This window comes from Cupressus sempervirens, chromosome 3, assembly GCF_028749045.1.
Source record: "Cupressus sempervirens isolate cs-2001-9-10 chromosome 3, ASM2874904v1, whole genome shotgun sequence".
NCBI lineage: Eukaryota > Viridiplantae > Streptophyta > Pinopsida > Cupressales > Cupressaceae > Cupressus > Cupressus sempervirens.
The window spans coordinates 616,577,421-616,597,487 of record NC_143120.1 but is presented as its reverse complement, the minus strand read 5'-3'; the positions used below and the strand labels follow the sequence as shown (position 1 = coordinate 616,597,487).

The window sequence follows — 20,067 nt, the reverse complement described above, 5'->3', positions numbered from 1 at the left end:
TGATGGAAAGACCAACTTGATTATAAAAGTAGGGCCCCCTTCTAACACAATATTCCTATTAGACATGCACAATAAAACCACCCAGATTCCATGTGCTATGAGCCTATGACTCCAAGAAGGGCAACGATACCTAGATGTCCATGAGCTTGCAAACCAAAGCATGATTAGATAAATAATCAATATCTTCCTCAACAGGATCAAGAGAAATCACTAGGACCACGGTGTTATCACTACTAGCCAAGCACCCATTTACCTTTGTAGCCATAAAAGCCCCAAATTGAGAAGAATTCTCTCCCATGCTTGTACCAAGCACACTAAATATAGGCTTCTCATGCATGGCAATGAACCATTCTTGATCACTGCATCCTTAAACAACATGCCTACTCCTCTAAAACGACCTCTTCTCACAACCATGCAAGGTCCCCTTGAATGCAAGATGATAACCATAGGATCAAGAGAAAAAGGACACCATCCGCAAAGGCACCCACAACAAGCACCTGGCTTCTAAAACTTCCTTTTTGCAGATGGAAAACACCCAACCCCGAATACCATGCAAATAACCCCCCACACCATAAAAATGTTGCCTCTGAATTAGTAGGAAGAACAACCAAAACGTTGCCAACAGTCACCCCTGATGACCATAGAAGCAACCCCTCATGAAGCCCATTGAAAAAATCTCTACAAAACACTATTAATGTGGCTAGGGTTTCCCTCAACCTACATGTGTCAACACCATTGAGAGTGTCATCACAGTATCCTGATATACCACCAAAGACTATTAATATTAAGTGGACAGAGAAACTATTCTACTATGATTAGTGCCTTGGTTCATGTGAAATACTTAATGAATACTGGAGATTATTTCATGGTGTTGAGTAGAGTCTTATGATTAAGTACAATTGGATTCTTCTTGGTAATCCTCCTAAAAGATCACTTGATAAAGAAGAATGAGTTGATGAGGTGAAAGAAGTTGCCTCACAGGATGTTATGATACATGAAGACTGCATCATTTGGAAAACATTTCCTTTTGTTGATTTTTGGTATGAAATCAAGCTATGCAATATTTTGGTACTAGCCAAGGCATATTTTTCATGATGGGATTTATTTTGTATTATATCAACCTTGCATGATGTTTAAATTTACAAATTTGAGTTCATTAAGAAGTGGGAAACATCAGTTATTGTGAGTTGCAGATTTGTGTTGAGATTTTAACTGTATTTGAAGGAGTCTTCATGATTAACGGCCCGAGGAAGTAAAATCATGATTGTGTTTCCTTAATATCGAGTTTTCATGCAAGAGAACTATTGGTGTGAGTTTGTTTTCACTACAACATGCATAATCGAATACATAGTATTCTAAGATGAAATGCTAAACCTCCAATCCTCTTGAATAAGGATGCTTATATGCTAAACAATGTATATGGATTGTGTGATTAAATGAGATAACCTCAAGGCTCCTTATTGTGGACTTTCACTTAGTTATAATGATGTGATATGCTAGTTATCAAAAAGGGACTTATACTTTTTATTCTCAGATACCGATTCATGCCAGTAGGGCTTGGCTTCTGCATCCGATGTGGACGGATGCAGGAAGCCTCCGGATGCGTTGCGGGTGCTGCTCGGAAGCCACCCGCAGGCATCCGGATGCGGGTGGAAGCTGAGATGCGGGTGGAAGCTGATACTTAGCTTCCAACCGCATCCGAATGTCTGCAGGTGGCTTCCAGGCAGCACTCGCAGGGAATCCGGGAGCATCTGGACGCATCCGCAGGAGTTAGGCGGGAAAACAATAAAATATAGTATATTTTAACTTAAACTTTCATAACATGTGACTAAAAGCATTTTTTAAAGTGTTTTTTCACAATAAAACCCTAAAACGACCCTAGAAGACAACATAGAAGCATTCACAAGAGTCATTTTAGAATTTTGTTTGCACCTACAGCCACTCCATTGTGAAGCTAAGTTCAGCATTTTCGAAGAGGATCAATCGAAGAGGGAGAGATAGCTTTCTCAAAGAAGTTTAAACCATTCAAGGTAAGTGATCAATTCTTTTCTTGAGTATTTAGATGAATTTTTTTGAGTTTTTGATGATTTTTTTCAAGTTCTTGAAGATTTTTTTAAAGTTTTTTTTCAAATTCTTTTTTTTGAAAGATATGTAGAAGCAACTTTGGGTATCTATTTTAGTAGTTTTTCTCACTTCTTTCCACTTGTATGCATGATCATTGATGTTCATAGTTGTTAGGAACTAATTAAAATTTATTTATTTTCTTATAAAAGAGGCCCATTGGACACCGCATTTAAAATGGGGGCAAGAGACCGCGCTGAAGAAGCTATTGCACGTTGCCTCTATGCGAATGGGCTTTCTTTCAACTTGGTGAGATCACCATATTGGAAGGAAATGGTGGTAGCAATCAAAGAATCACCAGCTGACTACACAAGCCCGGGCTATGTTAGTGTGGCACGTGGTGCATCTAGCATAAGTGGAACCATGCTTGGTTCAAATGATCTTTCAGCAGTTGGAGATGACAATGAGAATGTGGATTTTCTTGCGAATCCCTATGATTCAAAGTCAGATTCTGATTGATCGAATCTTCAGACTTCAATCATTTACCATGTTTTTAAATTTTATTTTGTTGGAATCTTGAACATGACCTATTTGAACTTATTGTTTAAGAGTCAAGACTAAACGCTAATGTTGGACAAGCACATATTGATATTGATATATGAATATCATATGAATTTTGAAATATCTTGAATTTTGTTTAAGGGTTCCAGTTAACTGTTAAGTATCATAGATTCATAGTCATATTATGATTTATCAAATGATTTGTTTTTGTGTATTTCTTGCATTTCTTTGCATATGTTTATATATATATATATATATATATACACGTTTCCTCTCGCATCCGCATCCTTAAAAAAAAAAATCCCCGCATCCCATATGCTTCGGAATCCACATTCGAATCGGTAACTTAGTTTTTATTCAATGGATATGAACTTGACTTTAACTTCAATCACTTCCAACCAAATTGCGAGGGAAAGGGTTTAGAAAACTAATCTACTCCTACAATGCAAGAAGCTGTGGATGTCTTTGTAACTCTACTAGACTTACTTTAGCCATCGACATCAACTAAGCTAGTGCAATCTCCTAAGGTAAATGTAAGATGTTCAAACTAGCACGATTCCATTAAAACCATTAATGTAGATCAATGTGCAACCAATACTTGAAGCTAAGTTCATACATATGCCATTCATTTATGCAAAGACGTACTTACTATCAATAAGAAACTAGTGGATTGTTCTAAGAGAGCTCAGAAAAATGCATGAGGACTCCCAAAGAGTAGGGCTCAAAACAAGACATTGTGGCTGTTCAAATTGAAATCACGTGAAATTTAAGTTCAAGATCAAGAAAAGGATTCAACCACATGAAGATCAAGTTGGAATTCAAGATTGAGATTAGAGTGACAAGTCTAATCGCTTGAAGGCATTTTCAAATACAATCAAGTTGAGATCAGGTGCAAGTTCAAGAATGCCAATCCAAATCATGTGATGAATAAAATTTTCAAAGAATGGATATAACTTGATGGATGGAGCAAGCTGAAAACATGGGCCATCATAGTCATTCTCCAAAGGCCAAATATTTTCTCTTCACCGGGATGATTGATCAAATAACAATATAAGATGAGGTGGCAATTGGTTGTCTTCTCCTATCGTAAAATTCCGATTAGGCTTGAGATTGCTATGTGATTGTGACATGTTTTGCTTGGCATGTTGACGTTGTAGCAGTTTCCAAAGACATTTTGATCCTTTTTCCCTTTTATTTCTTTAAGCAAAAACTTATCTTCTGCTTACACTTTTGTGTTTGTTTCTTGTTAAAGTTGTTCTATTACATAGATGAAATACACACTAAGTAGTGAAACACTCATGAGTTTTTATGCTTCGCCATTAACTTGCCATGACATAATAAATGACCTAGTATGCAAAAAAGTGAATTCTAATTCGTTTTTTTGTGTTTCTTTGAGGCCTGAGATGCAATTGGAGCTTGTTCAAGGTTCTCTACATGAAGAAGAGGAACAAGTTAAATTGAGAATTGCCTCAATGACCTTGTCTTTGTGAAATATAATCTTTGGTTGTGTAACATACCATTTTTACTAAGCTGAAAGTAGAGAACATATTCTAAGATTATAATCAAATATCATAACAAAATGACAAAGTAATTGAAAAACCATTACATCATACAGAAATGAAACTATGAACTGAATTTATTAGACAAGATATAAAATCAGAATTTAAGCAACGACTATATCCATTTCATATGAAAGACAACTAATTTAACTTCCATAAGAAACTAATCAATTTAACTATATTTACAATTATACATTTCAAAGTAACATAAATGTATGTACAAGTAAAAGATTTAGAATTCATACATGTACTGAAATAACTGTTGATGTGTTGTGCAAGCCTCGACATCTGGTGAAGAGGGGAAACATTGACCTAGGCTTAACCTCCCAACCACGGACCTTAACATATCCTCACTCAATCTCTTACGAGAAAGGCCCTCCCTGCCTCGAGTTAGGCTTGGGGCACCATAGTTGTGCCATCCGAGCATTCCGGTGTTACAGTGTCAGCTAAGCAACAGACAAGGCTGAGGAATTCCTCCATCAACCTTCCCTCTGTCAGCTAGCACTTCCGACCTCTAGTGATCAATTGTGGCAAGCATGCCTCAAATCTACCTTGGCCAAGGATTCAGATGTGCAAATGAATAGCCCGATTACCACTGCTCGACTTGACAACTGAATAAACTTTGGACATTCATGAGCTGACTTGGACTAAACAATTTTCCTTTTTTTTTAATGTTCATGCACTTTAGACATTGATTAATAGTTTATTCTTCTCTGTAGGAATACCTCTCCTCTTCACCCATTTACACTTGACTCAGCTGGTCTTGGGTGCATCCTAGGAGATCGTTGGTAATTATGAGACTTATCAGTCAGATTTTGTGTATACCATTCTGATTCCTATCAAAATTGACATATAGCAAATACTAGTGTATAAAAAAGATAAATACTTAATGCCAATTGATGGAACAATCCTTATACAAACATACAATATCATGTATTGGACAATCATTGAGCATTCAATCTTAAGGGAACTATATCGGATCAGTCTCTATGGGTATGCACTTGATATGCATAGATAAGAAACTAGTCGTAAATAAAGGATGAGCAGGGCTGGCGCTTATCAAAAATTTGTATTACTTTTGACCCTTGGTTACGGCCTAGATATGTAACCAAGCTCGTGATCATGATATTCCTTCATTCGACAGTGATTTTAAAAAAAAGTTTGCATTGAAAAAGGCATAACATGAAATAAAAGACTTGTGTAAATGGTTTCATGACCTGAGAAAACAATTCAATCTGTTGATATGGTCCTAAGGCAACAACTCCATGTGATAATACTTTCACCAACGTGGCCCAACACCACAAATTTAGTATGGTAATATGTTCCAGAACAGGACGAAAAGTAGAGGAAGATACTTTGGTTTAGAGTAATCACATGACAAGAATAAAGTGAATGAATGAATGATCCTTCAACTACAGGGAGAGAAGATAAAGCCTCTCATGCTTCCGGGTACAAGAAAGAGCTCAATATCGGTTACAAGAACTTCATAATTTCAAATTTAAAAGATTGATGCCCATAACATGGCAAACACTTATCGATATGGAGTCATAAAAACATAAAGATTATACTTTCTCCTGGTTTAAAACATATATATATATATATATATATATATATATATATATATATATATATATATATATATATATGTTATGTCATCATGCTATTGAATTCTACCTATAGTTGTGTGTACACACACACATATATGCGTGTGTAATATTAAGAGCACATATAATTCTAATATTGCTCGTGCACCCACACATATACATATATATACATGTAGGTGCAACTTATAGATGTTAGCAAATAACATGTTGTCATTATATATATATATACATATAAATTCATAGTTGTTGACCATACCACAGTCTCACAAGTAAATAGAAAGGTAATAGTTTTTCTCATGATATTAAATGTTTAATGTTTCCTCTTGTTTTATGAATTAACCAAGTAGTTCATGGACTGTCCAAGGTGTACTCTGTTGCCTAGCTATTAAATCCTTCACCAAGGTAATTAGAACCCATATCTGATGGTCTGATGATGGAGTAAATTGGTGCCCCATTCCTTGAATTCTGTTTAGCAATGCTTCCCCCTTTGTCCTACAAAAAATGCATATTTCCACAATAATAACATGTTCCTCCATTTAAATTGAAATATCAAGAAAACACAATAACTGATAACTGTCACAATGGCTAACCACAACTAACATTTATTTTAAAATATAAGCATTCATTTTTAGTCGAAATAACAATAATCAACTAACAAGTCATTTACACATGAATCAATTCATTTAATCATAACTTCCACTTCACAAGATCATGATATTCAAGAGTTTTTAACTAACCATTACAATGGCTATAATTATATTTTAAAAGATCAAAAATTTGGGATGTAATAGGTTGCGCATGAGGAGGGTAGAGGAAGCACTAGCTGGTCTAATAGGTTTGGATGATTTATATCTTTATAGTGATTGGGCATTACATGAGCAATGCCCATTGTTTACAGAGGATGATCTCTATGATTTAGAGAGAGGCTATGGAGAAGAGGGGTGGATTTGGATTCACACTAGATGATGTGAGGAGGGTGAGGAAGTTGAAGATGATGAGGAGTCATTGTAAATGCCAACAACATCTACATCTAGGATGGAGGTTGAGCCATGACCAGTCATGCTGAGCGAGGAGGTGTAGCCACAGTAGATTCTTAGGCCTAGACCCTCTATCTTTTCCCCTAGTTTTTACTATAATTTGGAAGAGAGATGTAAATTACTTCAATTTTGTAATTACTTATAGGTTTACAAAAATAATTTTCTAGTTTTAATATTGCTTTAGACTATCAAGTTATCAACCATAAAACATTCCATACGGGGTTGTCATTTTGTACCCAATTTGCATTTTAATCAATCAAATATATCTAGACTCAACTTTCTTTTATGTACTCATTGGATGCATCTCCTCACTGAATTGTGCGATATAATGCATTTCTAATTGTATTTAAGCAAATTTTTAAGTGCTAAGTTTTCGCCATTTGTTTTCAACCCCTGGAAAGTTTTTTCTTTCCATAGTTTTCTCAGCTATGGTTTAGTGATCATTTATAATCTTTAGTTTTCATAGTCAAGTATCAAGCATTGATATAGATTCTTTTGAACAAGGTCGTATATTTTTTCTCATCATCCTTTAATGGGGGACAATTTTATCTATTTTTGAAGTGATTATTTTGTACATGGATACCTAACATGGTAACAAATTTTCCAAGATCCATATATCCACCTTTCCTACTTATAGGGTATAGGGAGAGAGTTAGAAGGGTGTCGTTGCATTATTTTATTTTTGCAATAGTTTATCTACTTTATTGCTTTGTAGGCATTTGGACAGGATAAGTAGGGGGGTATCGATTGGTATTGTATGATTCATAGAAGCAATGATCTACAAAAAATTGTGACTATACCCTATTAATTTTGAATTCTAGAGCTAGTTGATTGTTTCCCTAAACGATTCACATTTCATGAGAAAATGCATTAAAATCATGTCAAAATCCCCAAAACATGGCAAAAAAAGCCATTGCAAAAACTTGCAAAATTGCCAAATCATTGAAAAATAGGGTTAAAACTAGGACAAAATGAAAGTTAGTGCAGAATTGGTGTGGAAACAATTTGTTATTTTGTCCCTTAGTCTTTTTGACCTTTGGAAAACCCTAAACAAAGGAGTGGAAGGAGCAATGGTGGTCATCAATTGAATTTGAAAGGGCTTCAATCATCCTAAATTGCTGTGGGCATATAAGATAGCATTGAAGCAACTAATGAATTTGTTCTAAATCACATCTTTGATATGACTCAAGCTCTCTACATGATGCAATGATATCTAGGCGAGTTGGAGGACATGGCATTAGCACAACATTGCCAAGCTATCCCACTAATTTGATAAGGTCACGCCATCCATGGTGGCTATAGAGGCATAGAGGATCCTAGCATTTATGCAAGGAAAGTGTGAAGGACGGTTCTCTTGGTGTTTCACATCTCAAGGATGGTTGAGTGTAGAGACGCTTGCCATGTTGGGATCATGTCTCATACCTACCACAGGTGGACGACACAACAAACTACATTCAATTGCATGGAGGGCCCGTTTATAGGGAGATATTCTACAGGTTATGATGAGGTGAGGTGAAGGAGGTTAGGGACATGACACTTAATTTGATGAAAAGTGTCCATATAGAGTTGGTAGGTCATATGAGACACTATTAGGAGCACCCAACAAACTCATCTCATCACTGCTGAACATGGGTGGTGATTAGTGGAGGTCACTATGGAGGGTCAACAAAAACAGCTAGTTGAGTGTAATGCACATTTGATTGAGATGAGTAGACAACTAGCAAAGAGGAGTAGAAGTATTAGGCCAAGGTAGCCAAACTGAACCAGACAAAGGCATGGCTCATGAGTGTGATCCTCATGGTGAAGGGGTCAAGGGAACAAGAGTTAATGTCCAAACAAGATTTGATGGTCCGTATAAAGGAGGTGTAGTGTCTTCACTAACAACTCTCTGCTACTTCCATCTTTACATCAACATCTTTTGCTTGTTGAGGTATGTCTTCTCACCCTCATTAGTAGTTTTCTTGTAGCCAACCCCTCTTTGGTCTTGTTATTTCGAATATGATTTTTTTTTTTTTTTTTGGGGGGTGTGTGGGCGGTTTAGTGCAATTGTAGTAATAAATATTATTTATTCAAGAGCAGCTGTGTTCAAATTCAATTGCCTACTTGGCAAGTAAACTAAGTTTTGTAATTGTTTTCGTACTCCCTAATAAGGGGATTGTCAATTAGACATCTTAACCAACCGAGAACTTCTATACATGCGCTCATTTTGTATGTGTCGGGGACTGACTATCATCTTGTCATGTACACATTGCATATTAGTTTAGTGAAATAAATGCTCTATTTTTTTGGAAATTCTATTCATACTTGATGTTCTATGTTGTGTATTTGATGTCCTAGATTTTGTAAATAACATTCTTGTTTATTTTGTACAAGTAACACAACTATACCCGAGTAAACACTTACCTTGTGATGCAAGTAAGGATGAACTAGGACAAGGCAAAGTCCAAATTAGTCTAGGCAAGTCTCCCAAGGCAATAGCCAATCTCCAATATGAGTTAGGCCTCAAGATAAATAGGCAATGGACTCTCTCTCCAATCTACCCAACTCCTTAAACCCCTTGTTCCTACTCCCACATTCACAACTCCAACTTGACTCCTTACCTTCCTATCAATCCTCACAAGTAAGACCAAGATCTTTTAAACACCAACATCACCAAGACATCCCATCAGCATATCAGAGGCTTTAAGCTATTCAAGTAACGTATATCAAACCATCTTTGAAGTTCCAAGTTTCATTTTAAACACCTAGAAGAAGAAAACACAAAACAAATTAAACTTCTAGCTCTCCTCATTAACCTGTACGTAGTCATCCATAACTTTTGTTCCAGATATCTATTTTGAAATCGCTTTGCTCAGAATCTATAAAATTAGGTTTTTTCAAACATATCCAAAAATTAAGGAAATCCAACTGTGGAATTGAGATATAGACCCCTCTTACTAAAACCAATTTTCACCAAAATTATCATAACTTTAACAAAGCTTAACAAAAATCTACCAAATCAATAGCATTAGGAAGTTAATTCATCCCTCGTTTCCATAAATAAAAGTTTTATCTCTCGAAACATTCATTACATAACCGTACACATTGCTGCAACATGACTGTATTCTGAAAATCTGAAAATTGCCATCCATAAAATCTTCATAAATCATTCAATTCTTCACCAAAATGATCCAAACCAGTACCAAATAAAAGATTATTGATTAATCTAACGTATCAAACTAATAATAGACCATTTCTAGGCTGTACATGGTCATACAAGATCTGGAAATAGAAGAAATGACTATTTAGGAACTACAAAACAAGAAATTTGACTCACCAAACTTAAACAAAATGTATTCCTTCTTTTCATTATGATTTGTGTTGAGTGGATATTTTGCAATTGACAGTTTGGGTAAAACTCAGTCACAAAATAGGTAGACTAGCCATAACGTATAAGATAGAGCCTTTCCTACCTTAAAGGGAAGGTTCCCCTTCTCACCGTTCTTTGGATCAACTCAAGGTAAGCAAGAAGTTGAGAGATTTTGAAAGGGTATTACCAATATTCTTTCCTCTTAACTTTCAGAAAAGAATCCACTTACCCGCGGGGCAAGTAATGGGCAAGATGAAACCTCTAACTACACTTCTATCTAAAATTGTAAATGGTGATACCAATAAACCAAACACTAACTCAAAGGCTAGCTGAAAGTGTATCAGTTTGGCTCTAAGTTCGGTCTTTATCTATACTATAAGAATTAAGGAGATACAAAGACTTCCAGAAGTAAATAATTCTTACTATTTTTGTGAATTAAGGAGATACAAGCTATAGTCAAAGCTTCTAGTCTATGTATCACCATAACCTCTCCTAGTCAAAGCTTTGTCTCCAATTGCTTCTTAACTATTTATACTTGCACTAATCACAATTAATCACTCAATCAAAGTTCAGCTCCAATTGTCTCTTTGTATTCACTTTTCTTTCAAAATAGTACTACACAATTAAAGTTATGCTTGCACAATTTCTCTAGAGCACTTTTGCATACAATAAAAGATCATTTTTATAATGAGAGGGCACTCCTTTATATAGGCAAAGGATTTGAGAAAAAAGTGGAGGAAAAAGTGGGAGAAACTCAACCAACTTTGACTCGGTCACACTAGGTGAGAGAAATTATTGGATTACATGTCATAAGGACATGCAATCGAATTACATGTAATTACATATTTTCATGCAATTCATTCTCTCCAACTACAATCATGAAAACTAAAGAAGGAAGAAGATGGAGGAGAGTTGAAACAATCCTAGGGATTGTTCTGAAGGGCTTTGTACTTGGCAATGCTTGTAGGATCGGGGATTCTTGTATTTTGCACTACTGCATCCTCTTGATGAGTTGCTATTTGTCATTTGAAAACTTGATGTGATCAAGCATTTTTTTGTTTGTGTTGTCGTTAATTCTCGTTTGTAGATTGACACATTCCAGAGTCTTTAACACTTTGAAAGCCTTCTCAATGGTGACCGAATGTAAACTTAGAACAACCTTTCAGTAGCATCTTTAATTCTCTTTTTGTTTTTTGAAACAAAGTGCTTGGAACATTCCCACACGAACTCAAGTTCTCGAACAACCATTGGGAAAATGGAAACCAAATGAATTATTGCTTCGTGAGATTCGAAGCACACCTCCTTTATTGGATGTCTTCATTCTTTGAAGAAGTTCTAACATTTCTTGAAAAGTGCATTATAACATGAAGATGAAAACATCCATGAAAACTTTGGAATTTGAGTTACAATGACAAATCCATGAGGGATGAGTGTTCTAAGTATGAATTAGATACGTATGAAATACATATGATGGCTGGAAATGATCTGAAAGGCATATATATTTGAGCAGAAAGGGTCAAAATCAGACTCTCAAGGGTGAATTGCATGTGGGAAAAGATGGGCTTTTGTGGGTATAGCCAAGAATGCAAGTTGGGATGCACATGGATGTTGGCAAATGGTGACTTTGGTGTTTAAAGAGTGACCTACCAATGTCGGATTCTTCGGATGCAATTACATGTAAACGACTTCGGTGTTTAAAGAGTGACCTACCAAAGTCGGATTCTCCGGATTCAATTACATGTAAAATGATTTACATGTAATCATGACTTGATGTAAACATGTAATTAGGTTCAGAGGATGGAATTACATGTAAGTGGCTATAGAGTTAGTTCATGTAAATGTGGATGAAGGATGGAATTACATGTAAATGCTCTTTGAATGTAATTGTATATATTAGGAAATGGTTGCAATATGTTTTGACATGTGTTGGTGAAAAGATGTGATGCACTAGCATGAAAAGGTGGAAAATGAAAAGGTGTGATATGCTCTTGCATTCTTGGGAAAGAATCCTTAACCTTTCCGAAAAAAGGAAATCAAAACAACAAGAAAACAACATGCACAAACTAAAGACAAAACAAAAACATACGTTTGATCTTCGACTCAAACATGACAAGAACAAAAATGCTTTCTTATGCAAATTCGAATTTAGAACTTGGAAAATTTCTCAACACTCAAAAATGGAATTTCTCCTCTTATTTAAAGAAAAATTGCACTTTTTATGCCACATCTTGGGACAAATGTACAAAGATGAATGGAAAGATGCAATGAAATGGCAAGGAGTTGAAAACTTCAATTTGGTGATCAAAGACCCAAATGTGGAGGATTGATAGGTTTGATGAAAAGCTCTCCAAATTCAAATCCACAACCAACTGTATTGACTCCTTCAACTTTGCAAGTGATGGACATTAATGAGCAATGAAATAAGCGTTTTTGCATGGATATGCCAAAAACGTGCTCTAAAACCCGCAATACACAAGTTGTTTTTGCTAAATATCAAGAAGAGGGACTTTTTTTGCCAAAAACGTGTTCTCAATATACCTTGACATGAAATGTCTTTATCATTGGATGATAAAAACATGATTCCCAAAGGCAACAATATGCATCCAAACTCAAAAACGACCCTTCATTGATGGAAAACGTGAGCTTGAAAAGGGAAAATCTGGGCGTTTTTGATCAAAACGTGGCCTTTCAAGGCAATAAAATGTGACGGTTTTGCAAGGAATAGAAACGCCCTAAGCATGGGAAGGCATGGAAATGCCAAAACATCCCTTTTGGAATGGATTTCATGCCATGAAACAAGCAAATCTGGACGTTCTTGGCAAAAATGTGCCCTTGGTTTGCATGAACATGGACCTTTTTTCCCTTATTTGCAAAAAGGTGGTCTCAGGAAGCAATAATATGTGATGGAGTGCAAAATCACAATGTATAAGGGAGTTTGCATGTTTTAAAATGCAAATGAATTGATTCTTATGCAAATCACACTCTTGTAATGCATTTGCATGCTTTAAAATACATGAATAAGGAGTCTAGATGCAAATCACATTCTAGGAGGGGTATTACATGTTTTAAATATTGTCAAAAACAAGCATGTAGTGCAAAATCACATTCTTGGAGGGTCATTGCATGTTTTAAATAGGGCCTTTAGATGCAAGTCGCATTCTAGGAGATCCATTGCATGTTTTTTTAAAATACATGCATTTACATGTTTAAGTAATTCAAAATGCCTTTCTAGTGCAAAATCGTGGTCTCTAGAGGCATTTACATGTAAACATGTAAAAGGTTGAAAAACATGTATATGCACAACTTAAATGATCAATTAAGCACATGTCTAAGTAATTTTTGAGGAAATATCACTTAATTGGGTCAAAAATAACATTTACACTATATAGTTTAATTACTATGTGCAAATATCATTTCACAAAGTAATATTTAACTTAGATATTTTAAATAAAACATAAATCATTCAAAAAAAAAAATCAAATTATATAGTTAATAAAGTCACTTAGTGAAAAATTTAAAACACAACTCAACATGGAAATATAACATAAAGTGCACTATAGTCATTGAAGTGACAAATTTAAGTGATAAAGTAACTTAAAAACATAATATAAAGTGAATTTATGTTATATTTTTCAAAAAGTGAATGTCAACATTAAAATATAATATGATTTTTAAATTCATGCAATTGCATCTGGAAAGTCCACTTTTTGGGCACTTATTTGTCATATCTTTTGATTGTCAAGATAGTCCTAAGATAAGCTGAATCGAAGGGAAAACCGAAAGCAATGATTTGAGCAAAACCAAAAGACCAAAAGCAAACAAACACACATTAAAAACGTGAAAAAGGATGTTGAAAGCTTCAAAAATCAAACATAAGCTCAGCAAAGAAAAAAAACTAAAAGGACTTGATGAAAGCCTTCAGTAAAAAGAATCATAATATCAATTGGGGTCAATTAGTTGATCAATGTCGGACAATTAAATAATGAATCAACACAGAGAAAAACTAAACAAAGTTGAAAAAGTTTCATACTGTTATCTACAATTTGTGGTGACAAAATGCAGGACAACAATTTGGAATGACCATACATTGATACTTATAACATTTTTTTTTGATATTTTTTCAACTACCCACGACCTTTCAACTTCCTATTCCAACCTTGGTGCAATTTGGCAATATTATAATTTTGTTCTCAATATTAACCAGACAATCTGCTCCCTTCTCATTTGGTTCTTACTTTTTTGCAGGAACCTGCAAACTATAAGTCCATTGAGATTAGTTCATTTTTAATCATCTATGTCTTAAACTTTTAAAGCTTCTACTCAATCAACCCTTTTGAGAACTCATGAGTCATAGGTGAGATATTATGCTTCTTTCTCCAAATGGCCAACAAGTTTGATTGTAACCACTTGCATATATCATCATTTCATCTAAGATTAAAGACATAATAGTTTGCATACAAGCCCTCACATTGTTTGGAGGATGTTTCTTGATTTCTGCCTAAGAAGCATTGAAACATTTGAAGAATCAAATCATTATATATAAGATCAATCATAATAGAAAATGATCTCTCTTGATATGATTTCTAGAATCTTATAGCCCTCTTAACAAAGATTGAGCCTTTGACATAGTGTAACCCGTAAAAGCCCTTCACAATAAGTTGTAGAATCTTCCTCAGTACATCATCATTATAGGGTGTTACAGGAGTGTAAATTCACAGAGACATGAAGCAATTGCAAGTCTAACATCTTTATGTGGATGTTTCATAAACTTTTGCTGGACCAAAGTGAGCATTGAGGGAATCAAAGTCCAATTTAGAAACCTCCAATCTGATTGGTCTACTTTGGATGAATATGTGTTTAATTCCTTTAACTTAGAGAGAATGTGATTGAGAAATTTCATTGACTCGAATTGTAGTCCAATTACACAGAGCCAATATTCTACTTTTTCTTTCTGCAAGTTCCTTTGCTGATCACCATTAAATGTATCATTGAGTTCTTTCGAAAAAAAATACTTTTCTGATTTTCATTTGGCTTCATTCTATCTGATGCACACTCCCATAGGCTGTAAGATGATACCACTGCCAACAGCCCCTCAAATCTGTCCCAATTTTTATGCCTTAGTTTGTAATCAGACCTTGTTTGCATTATTTGCTAATTGTTGCATAGATATTGTTTGTTTGAGAAGACACACAAACATAAAAAGGCATACATAGAAGGAAAACAATGCTTTTTCCAATTTAAATTTCTGCTGCAAATTTAACAAGATAGTAGACTGGGTTCGCACCTTCTTAGTAGCACATGAAATTTGAAGAATATATCCTTTTGCAAAGGGCTCCAACTGTTTAGAATGTTCAATTTGCATATAGATCGTGTTCCCAAATTTTCAAGAATTTGTACGAGTCTTCCACTTAGATAAATTCTATGACATTCCTATGTTCGACTGATAATGAAATTGCAATATTTCTGATTTTCTGCAATCAACACGCTTAGCTTGAATGGACTGCTTTCTTGAAGGGTGCAGTTCTGAGATGTTTTCTTAATCTGTAAAGTCAGTCGTGTTAAGTTTGATTAACCAGACAATCTGAAAGCAACCTGCCAAATGTACAATATTCTCCTATGTGAATGATCCGCAGATATGATTAGCAAATAAGGATTCCCCTTTTCAAAATATACTTTTCCCCTTTTCAAAATATACTTTTCTCCTCCTCACAACATGTATCTCAGTGCTAACAAATGAAGTTAAGTTTCTGAGGAGATAAAACAGCTACAACATTCCCACTTGCAACTATGCCCCGAATGCTGTGCTCAATTCTCAAGACTTAAATTCATGACTCGGATGACAGATAGTGCCCATGCCGAGTAAGATAAATTCTTGCCAAACATCATTGAGTTTTCATTCAATTTATTGATTCTTATTTCCTTCATATAAATAAGAACACCACGACTTTATAATTTCGCTATTTAAGGACTGATTGACTTAATAAAATAATATTTTATATATATAATAAACTTCCACTTAGTTAATCATCACTTGTTCACATACTGCCGTCCGGACTGTTAGATAATATGTCCGGGTCTCGGAAAAGTCTCAGCAAATACTTTGCAGCATCATAGAGCGGCCATGATATTATTTTCTTCCTCAGTTGATGTTTTTGTCCCAAACACAACAAATATTAATCGCAAAACATTTGATAGTTTATGCCTTCAATAATTTAATCCCCTTACTCTCTAATACAAGTCCAACGGAAACACTATCCATTTACATAATAAAATTCGTGCCCACAGACTACTTTACCATATAGCAATCAAGAAAGGAAGCCGATGCAAATAAAAATAATAAATATTCTTGCAAATATTTTAATGCAAACTATTGCCACACCCGGGTTCAATACCACTGAATATTAAAAGCTCATCTTATGTCTGTCTTCAGAATTAAAATAATTTAAAATATTGGCTTTTCTCGGAGTTGTGAGTAAAATATTCCAATGTAGCTATACCCAAAAATCCTTCCTAGCAACCAAGTTGCACTTCTATGTCACTCATAAAAACTTCTTAGGCTGAAAGGAGATGCCCTATTTATCCATTAGATTATACTGGAAATCCTATAATTAGACTGAAATAAAGATTGAAAATTAAATATGAGGATAAGTTATTACAACCCTATATTCCAAACAGATATGAACCATGTCCATTATTGCAAGTTTTTCTTCAGATGAAGACTTCACAAATTTATCCATAGAAAACTTCGTTACAACCATCCAATCCACCTAGGAGTCTTGAGGTTTCCCTCCTCAGGTTTCATAATAGAAAGCTAGAAGCTCCCAAATTTTCTACCAGAAAACATAAACCAAGCATGCTAAGAATGAGCTCTGTTAGATTGTGGTCACTGATCAGGAAAGTACGTACATACTTCATAAATTTTTTGGGCCCTATTTTATCGGAATTTTGGGCCGACATGTAATTATTAATTATAACACTAGAGCGGTAAAAATACTTGTATAAAAGAACTTAGGGTTAGGGATTGTTATATAGTTGTGATGCGAAATTGGTTCTTGCGACGGTATTGAGCTGTAAGGGATTACGGATTGTAATCAAGTTGTAATCACTGGATCATAAAAATATTGGACTTGGTGGTTGGTGGAAGTAGCCCAGGGATTGGATGAACCACGTTAAATCTTGGTGCCTTGTGTTCTTTTCTGTGTGATCTATTATTTTCTGTTAGTGGTTATATTTGCATGTAATTGTTATTTTTGTCCATGGTTTAATCCTAACAGCTTCTTCATGTTCTTTACTAGCACATCCCCTTGACTCTTCATTTTCCTTCTACCTATCTCTTGTTTATTTTTTCCCTCTGTCTCTTTATTATCCTCTCTTTAACTTGAAATTAGGAAAAGTATATTAAAATGACTATTAATTTTTTCACTAAAATCACCATCAAAATTATTTTAACATGTTATTAAATGATTAAACTCAGTTGTTAAATCTGACAACTTAACTATTTAATTGACTTCTAATGTCCCAAAAAGGGGACATTACACACACATGTGCTTGTATAAAATAAAATATAAATTAAAATATGTCAAATTTATAATATATATATTTATTTTTTAATATTCTTAACCTAATCTTATTATTAACATTTGTCTCCACCTAAAAATAGTAGTTGCAAGCTGGGTATTGCCCAATTACATAGGTATTTATTTTTAGCATCAACGTTTGGAATCATAATGATGGATTATGGAGTGTGATCTAAAATGTTGATGCTAAAAGTACCTACACAATCGAATCTAGAAAAACCTACTTAATTACGATAGATTGTAGAAATCTGATATCTTTGATGGTCTATTATAGTTCATCTTTGTTCTACTGGTTACGGTTGTTACTTTGGGAGCCAGAAATCTTTGGATGGTAATTTTACTTGGTTATCCTCAGTTTTCTCTTTCCTTTCTTGAGACCATAAATGCTTATTTTTCCTGCTTTGGCCTCTCTCGTGCCTTAAATTTTCTAGCCTGATTAGAATGTAGATTGTTAGGTAGCAGGCTTATTTGATCATCAGATTATATATGCTTTAGTTTCTTTATTTACAAGGCTTCTGACCTTTTCAATAAAGCAGCTCAACTGAGTTGTGCCTTGCTTGTTCTACTTCTTGAAAGTCCCAATTAGCTGACACAAAAGTATCAGAAGAAAAGGTTGTTGACTGCATAAAGTTTGCATGGAAGTGAATATGCGTCAATCAGTGGAACTGCAAGATGTAAGCAAATCATACATTCATTGAGAAAGGTGAAGGACCATAATACTATGAAACCGTTTGTTGCATCTTTTAGTGGTCAAGGACCTGTTGGACTCCTCATTCTTCTCTGGTTGGTTTGTTTGAAGTAGCAAGCTTCGTTCTTCTCACCTGATTATCAGATGCTACAAATTGATCTCTGAACATATATTTCAAATTGTAATAATTTCATGTCTGTCTATTATATAATGCAAGCACAGAAATTTTAACATTAAATAGGTGATGATTTTCGGCACAACCCGTGTCTTCAATGTAGATTTTCAAGCTCTCTGCGACTGACTGGCAATCGTTGGAGTGTGATGGAGTTTCTGTAACTTCTTGAGTAGAGGTTATTGACTGGAAACCCCGTCGTTGGCTGAAACTCAATCAGCATGGGTGTCATTTCCAGTCTTACCTTAGTTATTGAAGCAGTGAGATAATGAAGAGAGGATATTAGATATGCTTTATCACTTGTCAAAGAGAGCAAGCTGCCGAAATTATGCACAGAGACCTCATTACTAGAGTAGGTTTAGAAGTTAGGTTAAGCAAACAAGCTGTGCATTCCAATTTTTAATTACTATCAATTCTCTTCTATTATTGTTTTGTTTTTGCAATGTTGATAAAAGATCTTAATCAGTAAAAACAGGGTTTAAAAATGGACAGTAATGATCTTTTGATGCTGAAATTCTAGTAGCCTGTTTCCTTGTTTTTGTCTATGATGTTTTCTTTGTTTATGAAATAATTGTTGATATGTTGTTTTGTTTGGAAAATGTACAGGTCAATGTTGTACAAGTTTTCTGTAAAAGAAATCAAGATCATCACCCCTACAAAGTGATTGATGTAACACCACCTCCAAGAAACTTAGGGATCCGCTGCTTTCCTTTGGTAATATTTTGAGTATGTCTAATGTGGTGTCTTCTACTTTATTGCATGACATCTGCTGAATTAAGAAGTGATTTGTGCAGAATATGCAATGCGGTGAATGTGTGACTATAGAAGACAAACCTTACATTGTGTCTGCTGTAACCTATCGTTATCAGCTTCGCAAGGGGAAATATGAACCCAGTGAGAAGAGATTAGATGTACAGTCAAGTGGCCGATATTTGCTAAACAATTATCTCGAGATGTTATTGGAAGAGTCCTGATTAATTGATCAATTAATTTATTCGATTGCTTACTTGCATATAATATATAACTTAAAACCTAAAAGTAAATGGTGTCTCTTTGTAATTCTTATAGTTCATATAAGTAACTACAATTAGTGAAATAATTTTGATTTGACATTATTTGTAGACTGATTGATGAACGTTCTCTCAATATAGGAAAGCCAAAGGTTTTTTTTTTAAGATTACAATTTGGTTGAAAATTAAAGATATTTATAGGATAATAAGGAACTCTCCTTTCTGGATAAAGGTAATCCTTATATTCTAATTGTGTTGGAGTCCAATTAAATTAGACAAATGCACACACAAATTGGTGGGGGACTTCAACTAGATGTCCCTTTTAGTAAATTGGGCGAGATGGGAAATTTCTAATCTTGTCTATGTAATCATACAACTCAGTAGAACTAATAGAACTAGAGTGTCAACTATAACTATAAATAGACAAGTATGAAACCATATGACAAAAC

The 20,067-nt window shown here is 34.7% G+C and overlaps 1 protein-coding gene across 1 annotated transcript in view; it reads left to right on the top strand.

Annotated features, from left to right (window-relative positions):
- The window catches only part of LOC149568175 (uncharacterized), a 45,365-nt gene extending 25,582 nt beyond the window's left edge, over positions 1-19,783 (top strand). Inside the window, exons 2-3 of the mRNA XM_089817529.1 lie at positions 19,215-19,322; positions 19,403-19,783. Coding sequence (XP_089673655.1) covers positions 19,215-19,322; positions 19,403-19,582 — 288 coding nt within the window. The 3' untranslated portion in view covers positions 19,583-19,783. The remainder of the gene's footprint in view (positions 1-19,214; positions 19,323-19,402) is intronic.
- The last annotated feature ends 284 nt before the right edge of the window (positions 19,784-20,067 follow it).